The 16,238-nt window shown below is 40.4% G+C and overlaps 1 protein-coding gene across 1 annotated transcript; it reads right to left on the reverse strand.

Moving 5' to 3' along the window:
- Nucleotides 1-8,908: 8,908 nt before the first annotated feature.
- LOC129171748 (protein FAM104A) lies at nt 8,909-15,901 on the reverse strand. Its single transcript, XM_054760710.1, has 3 exons — nt 15,353-15,901; nt 15,001-15,115; nt 8,909-9,741 (listed from the first exon to the last, which is right to left on the reverse strand). Exons 1-3 carry the CDS (start codon nt 15,367-15,369, stop codon nt 9,520-9,522), a joined length of 354 nt encoding a protein of 117 aa, XP_054616685.1. The 5' UTR covers nt 15,370-15,901; the 3' UTR covers nt 8,909-9,519.
- Nucleotides 15,902-16,238: the final 337 nt, after the last annotated feature.

Here is a 16,238-nt window from a genome sequence, read left to right on the forward strand (position 1 = left end):
TACGTCGATCGCGAGCTACCAGTAGATCGCCAAGGTAGTTTGGGTCGATCGCGTAAACGTCACTTTGTAGTTGTCATATGACGTCAGTCAGCTGACATTAAGCTCCCCTCCTGATTTGCGCTTGCTCCCCCGCAGCGTTTCAAGCTACACACGAAGATGCATCTTTATTATTGTGATTATGGATGAACTAAGATGTCTATATCTATAACAGAAGTTATCTGTTCACTTGTAGCGGCTAGTTACGTAGAAAAAAAGTGTATTGTTTACTGGCTTTGCTTGACGTCATGAACTCTACTACAGAAATCAGTGTTTTCTACACGTTCGCTTCTTAAACTGTTATTTCATGATTAAATTAAAAATGTGCCTATTGGTGAAACCTTTTCAATATGTTGTCTTGACTTCGGCTGCATTGTCGTTTGCATCATCTTTTTAAATTCTTGCATATGGGTAATGTTTGATAGCAAATGCTAACTGGATGTAGTACATGAATCGTGTGCCCTAATGAACGTTACGTAGCTAATTTGACTGACATGTTAGCAGTACTCAGGTTATGTACATAACTATTTAGGAGTTATGTGTAATTATCTTTATTTCCACATTGAAGTAGATTATGATAGCAACTACTTTGATTACCTGTAAACTTTGAAAATGTGAACGTGAACTACTAATCATTCATATTTACAATAGAAATTCAGAGTTTACTGGTTACATTTTGTATATGTTATATGTTTTAGAGAACGAGGTAGATCATTTGGACTTGTACTTGCATGCTGAGAGTGCGTGCACTCCTGATATACATGTATAACCTACATAAATACCTACTCTGATTTTTTTTTAAATAGATATAGTAAATATTTATACTTTCTATATTTATAGTAGTAGGTAGATCTTTGGGACTTGGTCATTTTAAAAGTAGCTCGCAGGCTAAAAAAGTGTGAGCACCCCTGGTCTAGAGCGATGATGCCATAGCTCCAGATAGTGCTGTCCCTCACCACATTGCGGTTTGAATTTTGCGGCTTTAATCTCACGGTTTTTCAAAAATAATTAATGAAATTAATGAAGATAATAACCCATATGGCATACTATTTCCAAAAAAGTATTCATATACCGTATATAGAAACAAATGTTAATTTTTTTTTTTAACGAAATTAAAGAATTTTAACAAAATTAAGCATTTTCAAGCATGAAAAATAGCTAAATTAACTAAATTAAGGCATTAAGAAGATGCACTCAATATGCTGTATTCTATTGGTCACTGAGTGCCAGTTGGTGACTGGGTCGCTAGATCAACAGGTTTTTATTGCAGGTTTGAATTATTTCTCAACAGGCACAATAATAATAACATAACCAGAATTCTAACAATAACACGGGCTACTGTTGCAGCTGTCATCCAGCTAAAACTCAACTTTCAATCCCTGACATCACTTCCTGTCCACACATCCGGAACACATTTATTGCAACACACATGAGCATGACTCTTAAATGGCTTATTTTCTCTAATTATATCGACTATATTGGGTAATATGAGTGTAAAGGTGGCTATGGCTGTTATTTAATGTCTAAAAAAACATATTTAGAAGGTTTTTTTGCTTAACTATAATATATTAACAATAATATTCCATATAATATTCCATTTGTAAAGAAGGAATCTCGCGTTGACGTATCACGGTTGGGTCTGGCACCAATTCACCACAATAAACAAGGGATTGCAGTACTGCAGTATTATACTCCAGTCTCCACTTTGTGCTGCTTGCATGAGTGTCTAGTATATGTACTGTATAGTGTGTACCATTACGTGGCCATTGAAAAGTCATGTTTATGGCACATTATGGTTTTAATAAGCATTTTCAATACAGAGACAAGAGAGGGGGAGGAAGCGGAAGTGGCGCTCGTTTGGGAATAACATCGGGACGGATGGGAGCTGTTAGAAGTCATCACGGCTGCAAAAACACTTTATTGCGCCTCCATTTCTTTTGCTATAACTATCCCAAACACTCCTCCAGTGAGTCTAAGTAGCTTGCAGCTCTTATCGCAGGCATAGATTTGGTAAGGGGCCCATGTTTTATTAATTTGCAGATGAGCTCAGCTATTGATGGCGTTGGCCCACCCGTGGGTTCAATTAGGATAATACAGGGAGAGGGGCAGATTATGGGCAGCTATTTAAGTGAGAGTATATCTCTTCCTGACAGTTATAGTCCAAATGCAACAAATTGCACCTTGGTGGCTGTGAGCAGGCGCCCATCCTGGTCCACAGTCCTCTGACCATGAGGAACATCAGGTTTGTCATCGTCCCATGCCAATCCCTTTAATGGGGGCCGTTTAGAAGTGCACGCTGGACCTAAACAGTCCTGTGCTCCAACTGCATGAAACCAAGTCACGTTTTAGGGATGCAAGCCAGTGTGAGTCCGAGCCGTCGCCATAAAAGTCCGGACAAAAAGACCACGCTCAGCCTTTCTTTCTGTCTTCTGGGGAACAATGGGGAGGGGCGGGGTGAACATTTATGATGATCGATAGGGGCCTTGACTGTAACTCCGCTGTGCAATGAAAACAGTCTACTGTACATTGTCTCTGGAGCACATTGTGTGAAATTGAATAGGGGAGGCAGTAAAAGTGGAATCGGAGACACTGACCCGAGCACGTCGGCCTGTCGGTTATCGCAACACCGTGGTCGAGTGTGCGTTCAGAGAGACAGACGGGGACTCTAGCTCTATAGAGCTCTCTTATAGCAAGTGGAGAGGCTGTTTGCTTTCTTGTTTTTTGTGTGAGGAAGTGCTTCCCAGCTCCAGCGAGTGTTGGCGTGTTTAGGCTCCAGCGGCCGAGATTAGCCAGCCTTGGTCCCCAATACTCTCAGGATTCTCAGGGACAACGTACACTGATTAGTACACAAGTGGGAAGAAGGTCCAAGAGTTCATTTGGTATTTTGTCCAATTTATCTTACATTTGTTAGTTTTTGATCAGAATGAACAAGTAGATGCTTTAGTAGAGAAGTCTATCTCGCTAGAACAGGGTTCCCCAACCTTGGACTCCGTACCCAAATTGGACAACCAGTTAGTTTTGACTGGGTCAAGTAAAATACTGTAAGCTCTTGGTTCCCAGAGTGGGGTACGCATACCCCAAGGGGTACATTGTCATACGGGTTGTGTGAATAATAATAATAATAATACAAAATGACACACATTGTTACAGCCTACCGCTTAACACTCAGTTACGCAGTGTGCATGAACGTCTCATCAAGACCATATACTATTAGATTATTATATTAGACCATATATTATACAAATCAATTATATAATTCTATGATCATTAATTCAATATATCACACAGGTGAGAAATAATTAAGAGTAAGATGTTTGTTTGCTTGAAGACACTGGTTTTTGTTTTTTAAGTGTGCAGAGCCTTCAGGGCAAATGTCTGAAGGGGTACGGGACTGTGAAAGCTTTTAGGGTAATCCTGCAAACTCTACTAGGGTACATGGTAAAACCGTGTCCCATTCGGTCTGCCCTGCACGGGACAATCCACCTTATGGACCGGTGATTTTTTAATACATTTTGCACTGTGAGTGTGCACGCCCGTGCCTGCCCAGGCTGGCGAAAAGTCCTCCCCGCGACATAATGTCCCATTTCCCCCACTGTACATATTTCAAGTGAGGGACAGTCTGCTGTTGTTTCTGAACACTTCACCTGCTTAAAGGCGTAAAGATGAGTGCCTAAGATGAAAGCAGCATGCTGCCATTGTTCAGTGGATGTGACAACGGCACTGCATGCACTGCAGGAACTTTACTGAACACAAAATAATCATCACACTGTTCAAACTCTTACTTCCTAAGAAGAAACAATGTAAACCAATGGTATGCAAAGTGCAGCCTAGGGGCCATTTTCGGCCCGCAGCTTGTTTTTTGTTGTTTCTAATAAGATATGTTATTAGATATTACACTAATGTGCTTTGTCACATATAAGACGAAGCTCATATAGCGCTACACACGCTTTGGATTGGTGTTAGCATCTTTAATGTACACATCAAAGTGGCCCCCACGTCCTTCAATTTTTCTCTATCAATATTTTATTTGAGAATTTGATTTATTGGCGAATTACCTGCCAGTACAATACAATTTCATTTGCATGCTTCATTGTAACAATTTATTAAATGAGAATAATAAGAACTAATAAAGGAAAGGAAGTTGTTCTCTTTACGCACATAAACGTACTGAAGCCCTGGTCCAAATACAGAGGTACAGGCCGAACCGTGGATTACCTGTACCGTTACACCCAGACTGTTGACTATTTTTGCTGTAAAAAGCTTATCAAAAAAACATGGCTCGTGGTGGCCTGAGACATTTAATGGCACTAATAGTGATACAGAAAATGCTAAATAATTATTAGGACCTGAGCACAGACGTGCAAGGAACTTTTCTTGGAATCGCTTTGTTTTTTCCTGTTATTTGTTGCCTTTTGGGGCATTTAACAAACACAAAACTCACCACATTTTGCTAGAATGTGCATTCACATTTAGGTATTTTATGAGTCCCATGCACAGCTCCTCCAAACCCTGCTCCGTGCGGTACCCGGTACGCATGTTCATCCCAGCAGCATGCATAAAAATCATCAAAGAATCTATGCTGTAAGTCACACGGGTGGTTAGCCGTTTGGTTTGCACGTGCCGTATTTCCACATGTGGCATCTGAGTAAACTCCTTCAAGGGAATTCATCGGATCACCACCTAAATTCAACCTTGTATACTCGTTACCTTTGAAACCTTACAGTGGAACCTCGGTTTTCGTACACCCAAGTTTTTGTATGCCTGAACGGTGCGCCAAACGGAATCAAGTGCCCAAACAAAGCATCCACACGTTGGTGACATTGGGACACTCCGGATAGATTTGGGCCGGGGAATCCTTGAATCATCTTTATGTGAGTGTGTCTGTGTGGGGTTTATTTGTTGATAGAACGCACACAGAACAATGAACAACTCCTATCTGTGTCCTTTCCCTCCTCCTAATAATCACAGTACCCTGCGCTCTGGTGAGGTGTTCAAGAGCACTGTGTTTTTCTGAGTGTTAGTGGAATCTGTGCTTTAAAAAAAAAAAAAAAAATCAATACGGCTAAGTGCCAGAAGTTTGATAACGAAGGTGAGAGACACTACGGAAGTCAAGGAAGAACGAGCAAAGAACAAAGGTCGTCTGTTACAATAGGATTGTAATGGAAAGATTCCTTATTGAACACAGGTTGCTGGGGAACGGTTTAACAGAGACACATAACAGAAAGTGAGCCAGGCCATGATGATTGAAGTTGACAATAACGTTAATAAGTGAGCAATATGCAGCAATAACCGTCAACTTTGTAACAGACGAGAGTGAAACAGCAGCAGCATGGTGGCCGAGTGGTTAGCATGTTGGTTACACAGTTAGGAGATCTGGAAAATCTGGGTTTGGGCATCTCTCTGTGGAGTTTGCATGTTCTCCCCGTGCATGTGTTTGTGAATGTCTATGTCTATCTGTGCCTGATTGGCTGATTGGCTGGTGACCAATCTAGGGTACGTATACCCTGCCTCTCGCCTACAGCATAGCCCCGCAACCCAAAACTGAGGGGTATAGAAAATTGATGGATAGATAGAGTGAAACAGCGGCCGCATGGCTCTTCTGCCATGTTTTTGTACATTTCGGTTTTTGTCTGACCTTTTCGAAAGGATTAATGATGAAAACCGAGGTTCCACTGTAGCTGTCATGCAGGAGTTTTAAACAGGTGGGGGGAGAGATCTACTAAAGCAAATAGTGCGCTCCTCTTATGACACCTTATTGTTCACCAGAGCGAACACTTTCAAATCCAACCTTCCCTGCATATCAATTTTGTCCTGTGAAGAACTCTCAATATCCTGACCCACTGACCCCTCGCTCTCCTTGTTCCCCCGCCGTGACTTCCCTCCCCATTTCCCCTTACGCCAGCCAGGACGGGGGCAATAGGGCATCGCTAATGTGCGCGGTGGGTCATTAATTTCTTTCGTCTGGCAGTGGAGGCGGCCGAGCGGGTTTGTTTGATACCAGGGCGAAGCGGTGGCGGGGCGGAGGCGAAGCAGATGTTTGGCTTGGCTGTTGAGGGGAAAGCAGCACGTATACGTCGACATGCCAAGCCAATGGGCGCCTCATGCCAGGCAACAGCTGCCCAAACACATTTCAGCCAAACTCTGGCAAAAATGAGCAAAAACATGGGCTTTAGCTGACTTCTGCTTTCTGTCCAGTTAGCCATGACATTTTATTTTTGTTAAAAGGTCCCATATTATGATATTCCTTCAACAATTTCAACTAAGACTCAGAGATCACACAATAGTGGAGTTGGAAGTGTGTTGGCCAAAATCTAGCCTTGCAGCTGAAATTAAGACTAGGTTTTATTTTAAGATGTGTAGCGAAGCCTGCTTTTTGAGGAGGATGTGTGTATGACGTGAAATGAAAGCTTCAAAACCAACTGGCCTCTCATAAGTGGATGGAACAGGTGAGGGAATTGATGGACTTTTCTCACATTTGGTGCCCATAAACAGGGTCGGAGGACACATATTACTGGAAGAACGTCATAAAAAAGTCAATATTGCATAATAGGGACCTTTAAATGTAATATATGGCCGCTCCCCCTCTTATGCTCTGCGAGCAGTCTTGCTTCCGTGAGGAAATTTGAAAGGAGAGAGATTACTCCTGGCCAAAGTGTGGAAGTTGAAGGTAAACTGATAAATATAAAAGTTTGTGTGCAGCAGCTGATGTTGGCCTTTGAGGAGAGATGGCAATCTGAGCCGAAAGGACACAGCAAAAAGGAGACATAACTAACACATTTTTTTTGCTGGCCACAGTAAAAATATAACAATGTATGCGCATACATAGACCCCAGAACAAGGACAGTCCATTTAACTCTGTCCTGCCTCTCTACTATACTGATTTGAGTCATTCATCACCGCCCACCTTCGTATCTGTTGTGTGTGCTCGTACAAAGTGTGTGTTTGTGTGTTTGGTTAAAATCAGATTAGGTGTAAATATCTTCTACATCGCACACGCTTTAAGTCTGTATGTGTTATGTGTTAAGATTCCCTCTAAATTATTCTTTACAGTACTTTTACTGTACTGTACGGCTTCCAGGCAGGAGGCACGAGTGTGCTGCCCTCTACTGGTCCTTTCGTGAACCTTTTATTTTTTTCTGATTGGTACTTGGGTGGGTGGATTATTTTGTTTATTTAGAATGTGCAATGTATATTATTTTTTTAACTTTTTGTTTTCAAATGTAAAATATTTCACATTTGTGCTTCCATTTATTATAATTATTTTCTTCTTTAATATAATTCTTTAAAAAAAGTCCAGAAGTTAAAAGACAGTCGGAATGGTACAAGAATAAAGTTGTAGTATTACCAGAAAAAGTAATATGACTATGATTATGTTTTTTTAGGGCTGTCAAAGATAACTGACTTCATTAATTACGTTAAAATCTTTAGCGTAATTAACACATGCCCACCTTGTCAAGTCACCCCCTCTCTGTTATGACAACAGACGGGGGCACAATAGCATCCCCCCCCAGTCGGACGCTCTTTTATAACTTTATTGTGACCTGAACACAACAACAGTGCAATTCCAACACCATACATGTATCCAAACACATCTCTAGGCCTCTTCGGAACAACACTTCCTCATTGTCGCTGGACTACAGCGAGGTGCATTCATGGTCACTCCGAACATCACATCATCATTATTATGCGTGTATGTTTGGTCTAAATAAACAGAAAGACAATGAAAAACAGTTAAGTGGATATTGTTATCACTCACTAGCATAACCCTTACGAAGGAAGTACAACTCAAAACTTTAAAATGACGTGGAGTCTTTGACCACAACCCCTCATGGCTCGTAAGACTGTAAAAAAGTGTGATTAATTTGAAAACTGATTAATTTGATTAAAATGTTTAATCATTTGACAGCCTTATTTTGTTTGTAATATTATTTTTTCAGTATAATATGAAAACTTGTGTTTTAAATGTAAACTTTATTCGTAAAATTATGACCCCCACAACTTTATTCTGGTAAGATTAGAATTTTGAGTTTTACATTTTTTTTTCTCAAAAATGTATTTTAATGTACGTTTTTTTTTTCTAGTAGCATTAAGTTACATTATTGTCTTTTGTCTTTATTCTACCCAAATTAATTACACTCTTGGAAAAAATATGACTTTTCTGGTAATGTTACATTTTTTCTCAGATTATCATATAGTTAGATTTTTCTAGCAATATTACAACTGTTTTTCCTCTTTTGGTCATATTTTGCTTTATTCTCATCATTATGTATTATTTTTATATAGTATAGTACTTTTCACAAAACCATGTTATTTCCCCACAGAATTGAAATGAAGTACGTAATTGGAAAATTTCTGCTTCTCAGAACATGCCAGAAATTAGTGAGCTTTACTGTTTACTCCATTGAATGAGGCATACTTCCACAATAACATGCAAAAAAGTGTTATGTGGCTGTACGTAACAAGAACGAGGCCTTCTCCTGAGAGGGGAAATGCCATCATGAATCAGACAGATTTCTAATGCTGAATTATCATCGGCTCATTCATCATCTCTAATTTAGCATCCATCATTGGCGGCAAAGTAATGGTCGTCTGCCGTGGCTGTGGAGGTAACCATGGCGACGTGGGGCTGTATTAATATGTGTAATCTGTTATTGTGTCCGACGAGGCCATGTCGTGTGCTAATTAAAGAATTCTGTGGCGGCTCCTGCCTTACACACAGGTCGGAGCTCATTAGTGAGGGCCTCAATACATGGACGGTCATTCATTAATGGCAATTTGGAAGGAGGAGAAGGAGGATTCCTGCTTTTAGTTAGGATGTATAACATGACTTCATGGATCCTCAGTTTAGATCAAGGGAAAATAATGAAAATACTTTTTGAAAACATTTTATTTCTGATATGATTTACAAGAGAGGAGTCAATGGCATGACACCATGAACACTAAATACAAAAAATATAACAATGGAAAAAACTCTTGAAAGCTGAGCTGCGCTTTCTCCTGGGTTTTGGGATCAGTGCACAGACCTGAAATAACGAGTCCAATGTATAGGCAGGCGCACTAGGGGCTGCTTTTATCATTTGTGAAACAAAGTCATTAATTATTTATCGGTTGCTCTGTCATGTGGGCTGTGCAGCAACATGCTGAAATTGAAGAGAATGGAAGTGCGCCACGATTGCAGTGATAGGACTTTTCATTGTCTGGAATCACGTTTTGGAGCTAACTATGAGAAAATGGACAGAAAGGTTGAGACCTACGACCTCCCTGAGACTTCATACCAGTCAAACATCCTACTTGGAGACTAAACGAGTCAAAAGTGACCGGCCTAAACTTGGAAGATTTTTGGCAGCTCCCACCATGTGCGTGCTATTAAAAGCATCACACTGTAATTGCAGCATGACCAGACCACTGTGGTCACAGTTCTTATTGCTGATTCTCTGAAGCCCTGATACCTGATCAGGTCGTCTTGGGGGACACGGAACGAGGTCACAGCGTCTCTCGGACGTGGCCTCGGCTCTGCAGGCTCTGAAAGTGCGCCTCCCTCAGGATGCGGTTGATGTGCAGGTAGGACCCCGGTTGCGTGGGGCCCCCCTGGTCGGAGGACTCGCTGGAGCTAAGGGGACTGCAGGGGCCCGCAGCGCAGCGGCTGCTGCTACAGCTCCCAGACGCATGCTCTGGACTGCTGAGGCTGCTCTCGCTGTTAGATGACTAAAACAAAGAAGAACTTTATTAAGACACGTGACTACTAGAGGTGTCACAAGATCTTGCAACATTAAAATGTGCCAAGATTTCTTGTTCAGAAGGAAAAAAAAAAAAAAAAAAAAAAGACTTGTGTGGACACTAGGCGTTGGACAATAAATTACACACTAAATGAAAATAAATGAAAATGAACTGGATAATTTTGCCATTTTGCCGGCCTCAATACATTGTCATGTGCGTGCGTGTCTGTTTTCCTCGTCTCCCACCCCCAAACAGGCTGGAAGAGGTTTCACTGTGCATTGCTTTCAGAACCTTGATGCATTTTTTCCATACAACAAGGGCAAGAACGGAGTGAGTCCTTTTGTCAGTCATACAGTCTCTTTGTCTTGGTGGGTGGAGGCTGGGTCGCTGGCATACGCACAGCGTGCACAAGAGTGTAGCATAGTAGAAATTAAATTCGTAGATTGCAATATATTGTCATATATTTTTTCATTGTACTTTTCTAGTACAAGTAATGTTAAAATCTCGTCTCATTCTTGTAAACCACATGATCAAACTCGTGCCCTGGAGGGCTGAGATGCTGCAGCTTTTCTCTCCAACCAGTTTCTTCAGCAGGTGATTTAATTGATGAGCTCCTTCCCTCAAACTGAAGGTGTTGGTCATTAAAATCACCTGCTTTAGTGACTGGCTGGAAAGAAAACCTGCAGTGTCTCGGCCCTCCATGGCACGAGTTTGACACCCCTGTTGTAAACCCAATCTCGTGTATCATCTCGTGATCCTAGTTTCTACTAATACTCTCAAATTAACTGTGATTGACTATAAAATAAAGATGCTGTGACAGTGGATACACCATTTCATTAAGAAAACATGCACACCTAATAAGATCTAATACAGGGTCAATTTTCTATGCCATTTAATCCTCATTAGGGTCGCGGGGGTATGCTGGAGCCTATCTCAGCTGATTTTGAGCGGGAAGTGGGGTACACCCTGGACTGGTCGCCAGCCAATCACAAGGCACATATAGACAAACAACCATTCCCACTCACATTCATACCTATGGACCATTTAGAGTCACTAATTAACTTAACATGCATGTTTTTGGAATGTGGGAGGAAACCGGAGTAAAACCCACGCATGTACGGGGAGAACATGCAAACTCCACACAGAGATGCCCAACAGAGATTCAAACCCAGATCTTCCAGATCTCCTGTGTGGCCAACATGCTAACCACTAGGCCACCGTGCAGCAACTACAGATATGAATAAAATAAATGTAATAAAATATAAATATAAATGATCAATTTTGGGAAGTATTCATTTAACTGAATTTGTTGCTGTGGTAGTAATTTGCAGTGGCGTACAACTGCCTTTAATAGGTGTCATTTTTCTGCCTTATTTCCATGTTGCTATGGTTTCTGTGCAAAAGGCACAGGCACATGCATATATGCCGGATCGACATTGTCTGACATTTATTCCTACCAAGTCAAATTTGCTTGCTCTGTTGGTAGTAATTATTTTACTTATTTAGGTGATTTTCCTTATTTAAGTGATGTATCTCAGATCTGACTACATACATATTGCTTAAGATAATATAGCTCCACAGCAGGGGTCACCAACGTTTTTTCTTGCGAGAGCTACTTTTAGAAAATGAAAACGGCCACGAGCTACTCACTAAACTTTCGTAGAAATGATTTTCATACCTTATTTCAACTCACATTTTATGTTTCAGAATACTTTTCTTTCCAGTGTTCTCACATTATTAACTGAATACCTGAATGAAAAGCAGGCTTGTGGGCACCACATGTGGTCGTGGGGGGCTACCTGGTGCCCGCGGGCACCACGTTGGTGACCCCTGCTCTACAGCATATTGCTCTAGTCCAGTGGTTCTCAACTATTTTCTGCCATCACTGGGGGGACAGAAACGGGGGCTTGTGTCAGTGAGACAAAGGCGGAAGTGAGCGAGCGCACACACACAGCGCTCAATCAGATAGCAGTAAAGACTCACAAGGGAATTTATTAGTGTTATTTATTAGCGTCTGTGCTTGGACTGCTGTTTTTGTCAAAGATAACAGAGTAAAAGTTGCATGTTGAAAGACCCGCAGCGTCATACTTCCACGTCGCTGAAGTCGCCAGACTAAGAAAAGTGTGATCAAGTGTTTGCAAAAGAGTGTTTGTGTGCGTATGTTTCTGTAAAAGAGTGTTTTTGGAAGGGAAGTATAAGCTATATAGACTTGCACTACAGTATATGGGCGCAGTCCTACTTCTGTAAACAACCGACTGTTCTTCAGCACTCTTTTTTGTAAGTTGTATTTATTTTTCTAACACCCTGTTTACATTTCACTAAGTTGGTGGGTGTTTTGGCAAACCTTAATTTGTAATGTTAGTCACAATTATATTTCGTGAGATTATTTGCTAGAAGAGAATGATATTGGAGTGATGGACAGTTTACCTTAACAATGTCTGTTTGCTGTATAATGTGTTTGGTTTTTGTATACACTGAGGTGCATTTTGTGTTTAGTTGTTTATATAAAAAATAAAAATAAAAAAATAGAACGTTTAATAAAAAAAAAAAAAAAATCCATAAAGCAAACATATCCAGTCTCATGTTGACAGGTGGATTAAAAACTTTAAAATGATCTTTCAAAAAGGTACACTTATTATAGATAAAAACTTCTGTCTGTGATTAATTATGAGTTAACTATGGACAAAATGTGATTAATCGCAATTAAATATTTAAATGGATTGACAGCCCATATTTATAGTAATATGTATCACAATTCGTGGTTGCGGATACAATTCAAGGACGATATTTGTTCATTTAGAACGATACGAGCCGAAACGATTCAGTAACATTTTAGCCAAAAATTCCGTCAGTGTGACTGTGAAATAAATACCCGGATGCTGGACGGTGCAGGTGACGTTTCATAGCTTCCCGTTGTTTTTTGTAAGGGAATCAGGTATAAATGATTAATAACGCTGACATACCTAAGGATAAATTATCAGTGAGTACAAAACAATGAGTTAAAAATCCAATACAAAATCAGGATGAACAGAGGGTGGTATAGCTCGTTATGGTTAATTATTTAAATAGTGCAATCCAAACCTGCACTTTGCACCCAATGAGGGACATTATGCCCTGTTCGGGCCGATGAAAGCCAGGGCTTTTTTTGGGCTGATAATCCTCCTGATCAGAGCAGCCATTTGAAACAATGGTGCAGCAACTAGCAAGAATACACTGACAGATGTTTTGCAGCGCACATGTTACGAATGTTACAAAATGTTGAAATATGTCAAATCTGTGTCTGGGATTAATTCTGTCTGATAAAACATGACTTGAACTTGAATTTGATACCTCATTCACTTCTCTACCCCAAGTATCAAAGATGTTAAAGTGAATTTCATACCTGAAAAGTGCCTTTGTTTCGCATTGCTTTAACTTTGAGTCAAGACAAAAGCTGCAACCCACGGACCTTGGCAAGTACAACCTTACTACAACATATATCATAACTTGGGCTGTGACATTTGTTACAAAAGTCAACAGAGTAGCCAGTAACATTTTTTTTGATCATCAAGAAGTCCAGGGAAGAAAATCAAGTGTCATAAATGCTGCAGCAGCACGTTGTATTGGTTTCCTACTAACTGCATGTGTACAGTAATTCCGGGGCAAAATTAAAATTAACCATCAGATTTTGATGAAATTTCATCTGCAAATAGATATTAAAGTGAATTTATATCCTACATAACTCTTATCTTGTCCTGAAGCTCCGATCCATGAGTTTGAAAAGCTTAAAGTTGGACTTAACGTTTCTGTATAGCAATGAAAACGTCCTTAAAAATGACATCCCCACTGACTCTCCTAATCGAGCGCGCACGAACAGTGTTTTTGCATCGCTAAAATATAGGGATTGTATTTGTAACATTCCTACATATGTTTTGACCTGGACACGCCACGCTGGATGATGACGTCACTAAGCGTCACTGCGACTGGACCGTAAACTACCGTCCCGAGGCGTACAAAACGTCCTTACTTTGCAAATTGTCCCCATAAATGTCACTTAAAAGGAATTTCAAATAATGCCAGATGAGTTAAATATGAATACCGAATACAGTGAATGAACTGACCAAAAGAAGAAGCAAATCAACTGTATCTCACAAGTCAACTACAACTCCCATGATCACCGCATACCCGGAAGACAATGACGTCACCGACAGGCAGACTGTAACAACTCACGTGTTGTGGTGGTTATTTTTTAAATGTGTGAACATAAATGATCAATAACCATACTTTAACGTAAGTAATATGTTGGGAAGTTATTTTATAAGTGAATCTTGTTAAAATACTTCGTTAGCGTGGGGGATGTTTCTATCGTCTTATGACGTCCACCAAGACTGAGCTATGTAAAACTTACGCAATGCAAGTAAGTCAGACGTAGAGGATAGAGCTAGAGTTTTTTTTTCTAAACATATCTCCCTAGCAAATGCTTTCGTGTGTATTTTTTTCAATGCCGAAAAAAAAACGGAAAACAGAAAACGGAAACTAATTTATGGAACAAAGAAAAGAGGGCTTATAAATTGTACACTTGCACCATGGATATGCTATATGAAAAAAAAGATTGATTATGTTCTTATTTCTCAAATTTCTATCTTAACGTTTTTGGGAGTTGAGGGGAGACGTATATTGCTTGCTGCCGTAAAATAGATGGCCGGATGGTGTAGATTACACATGCCTAACATGTGACTGCCGAAAAATAGGCCAACTGGATGTAGACGCGTTCTGCAAACGTGTAGAACCCAGTTAAAACGACTGCATTCCGAGAGTGACAGGCTCAAATGTGCCATTGGACCTAAGCTAACCTGCAAGGTGCCTGGCATAAAAACATCAAGTTCACCCTGAACAGTGTCTGCACTAAATATAAACGTAGAATTAGGAAATTTACAAATGCAGTGGACCAAAAGTCCAACAGCTAGACCGGTCAATCGGGACTGATGGGTTGGCAACCCCTGAGCTATACATTCAATGGCAGCTAACGTTGGTGGCTAAGCTTTGCCAAATCGCTGCTATTAACTGAAAACAAACATGACTAATGCGCATGCGTGCATGTAACGTGGGCCGTAGCTTGCAACGTCAGAGCAGGAAGAGGGTGGAATACATACATTTGAAATTTAGCACCCTTCATTCTGCACCTAACCAAGGCAGACAGCACCTTTAATTTCTTTGTACACTTGCATGGCACTTGTTTTGGATGGTATGGATTACGTTTGTAGGTACCTCAGAGTCCCAGGCATCCCGTCCTGGCTCAGGAGAGAGAGGGTGAGCTCGGTTCTGCCTTTTGGCTTGAGGAACCAGGTGGCCACTCTCATCACCAGCATTCAGCTGCCTTTTCCTGATTTGGAACAAGTTTAAGCATTAAAAAACACAGGATTAGGTGAATAAAAGGCCGTGCCATATACAGAATGTTATAGTACATGACGGTCTTTCAAATGTGTCACAAACAACTGCCTTTTCTGAGAGCGTACATCGAGTGGACATTAAATCTGCGAGCACTGTTAGCGCTACTCAAAGCTAACTAACAAAGACCTACAGCTTGTTCTTTCTATTTTGGATCATACGTATAACTCACCTGCTTTCAGTCAACATGTGATGACAATAAATGCATAAATCTCGATGAACTTCTTGGCAAATCTCCGGATGATCAAATAAACAGCTTGATGGCAGCTCGCAGCTAGCTCGCTTTTGACAGCTGATTAGCGACCATTTGCGAGCTCACTTCCCTGACAAGCTAATTGTGATTTATGTTATGAAATTAGCCATTGCCAATAAATTAAGAGAACAATCGGATAGTTTTAACAGACACAGATAGAATTTAACAGCTACTTTACATCACGTCAAGGCTTACACGGCCAACGATGAGGGTCAAAGAGGCAAACATTCTTTCTTATACGTCATCTACAAGCTAACACTATTAGCCTTTTACGTTGACACGGGGAAATGACCGCTTACAACTCATATTTTCCCAAACGCGCTTAGTTTAGGTCTTAACACCGTTATCACCTTTCCAACTCAATTATATTCGGAATAACCAAACTGTTAACTAAGCTTAAATTAAACAGCTAAGACAGCCTTCAGTAGCAATCAGAACCAGCCGCTGTTGTACTTGTGTTTACATGTTACGGCGCCTGCGCGGAGACCTCTCGTGACGCGGGAGTTCCATTTGTTGTGCAGCAAATTGAATTATTAGAAAAAATATAATACGGCACGAATACAATGGTAGAAAAAGATAAAAGTTAATCATCAGTTCATCGTAGAAAATGATGTCGTTTGATGCTTGTTGTGTACAACAGAAGTACTGTTTTAAATGGTAATGGTAGTTTACAGATTAAATGAAGGCAAGCTAAATTAATACACACATCGATTCATAAACGTATAATTCATTTTTAATTTGAAGAAATGTTTATTATACTCGAGGGTGATAAATTAAAAATGTAGCCAAAAGATGTCGCTGTGTA

Source organism: Dunckerocampus dactyliophorus, chromosome 18 (assembly GCF_027744805.1).
Source record: "Dunckerocampus dactyliophorus isolate RoL2022-P2 chromosome 18, RoL_Ddac_1.1, whole genome shotgun sequence".
NCBI lineage: Eukaryota > Metazoa > Chordata > Actinopteri > Syngnathiformes > Syngnathidae > Dunckerocampus > Dunckerocampus dactyliophorus.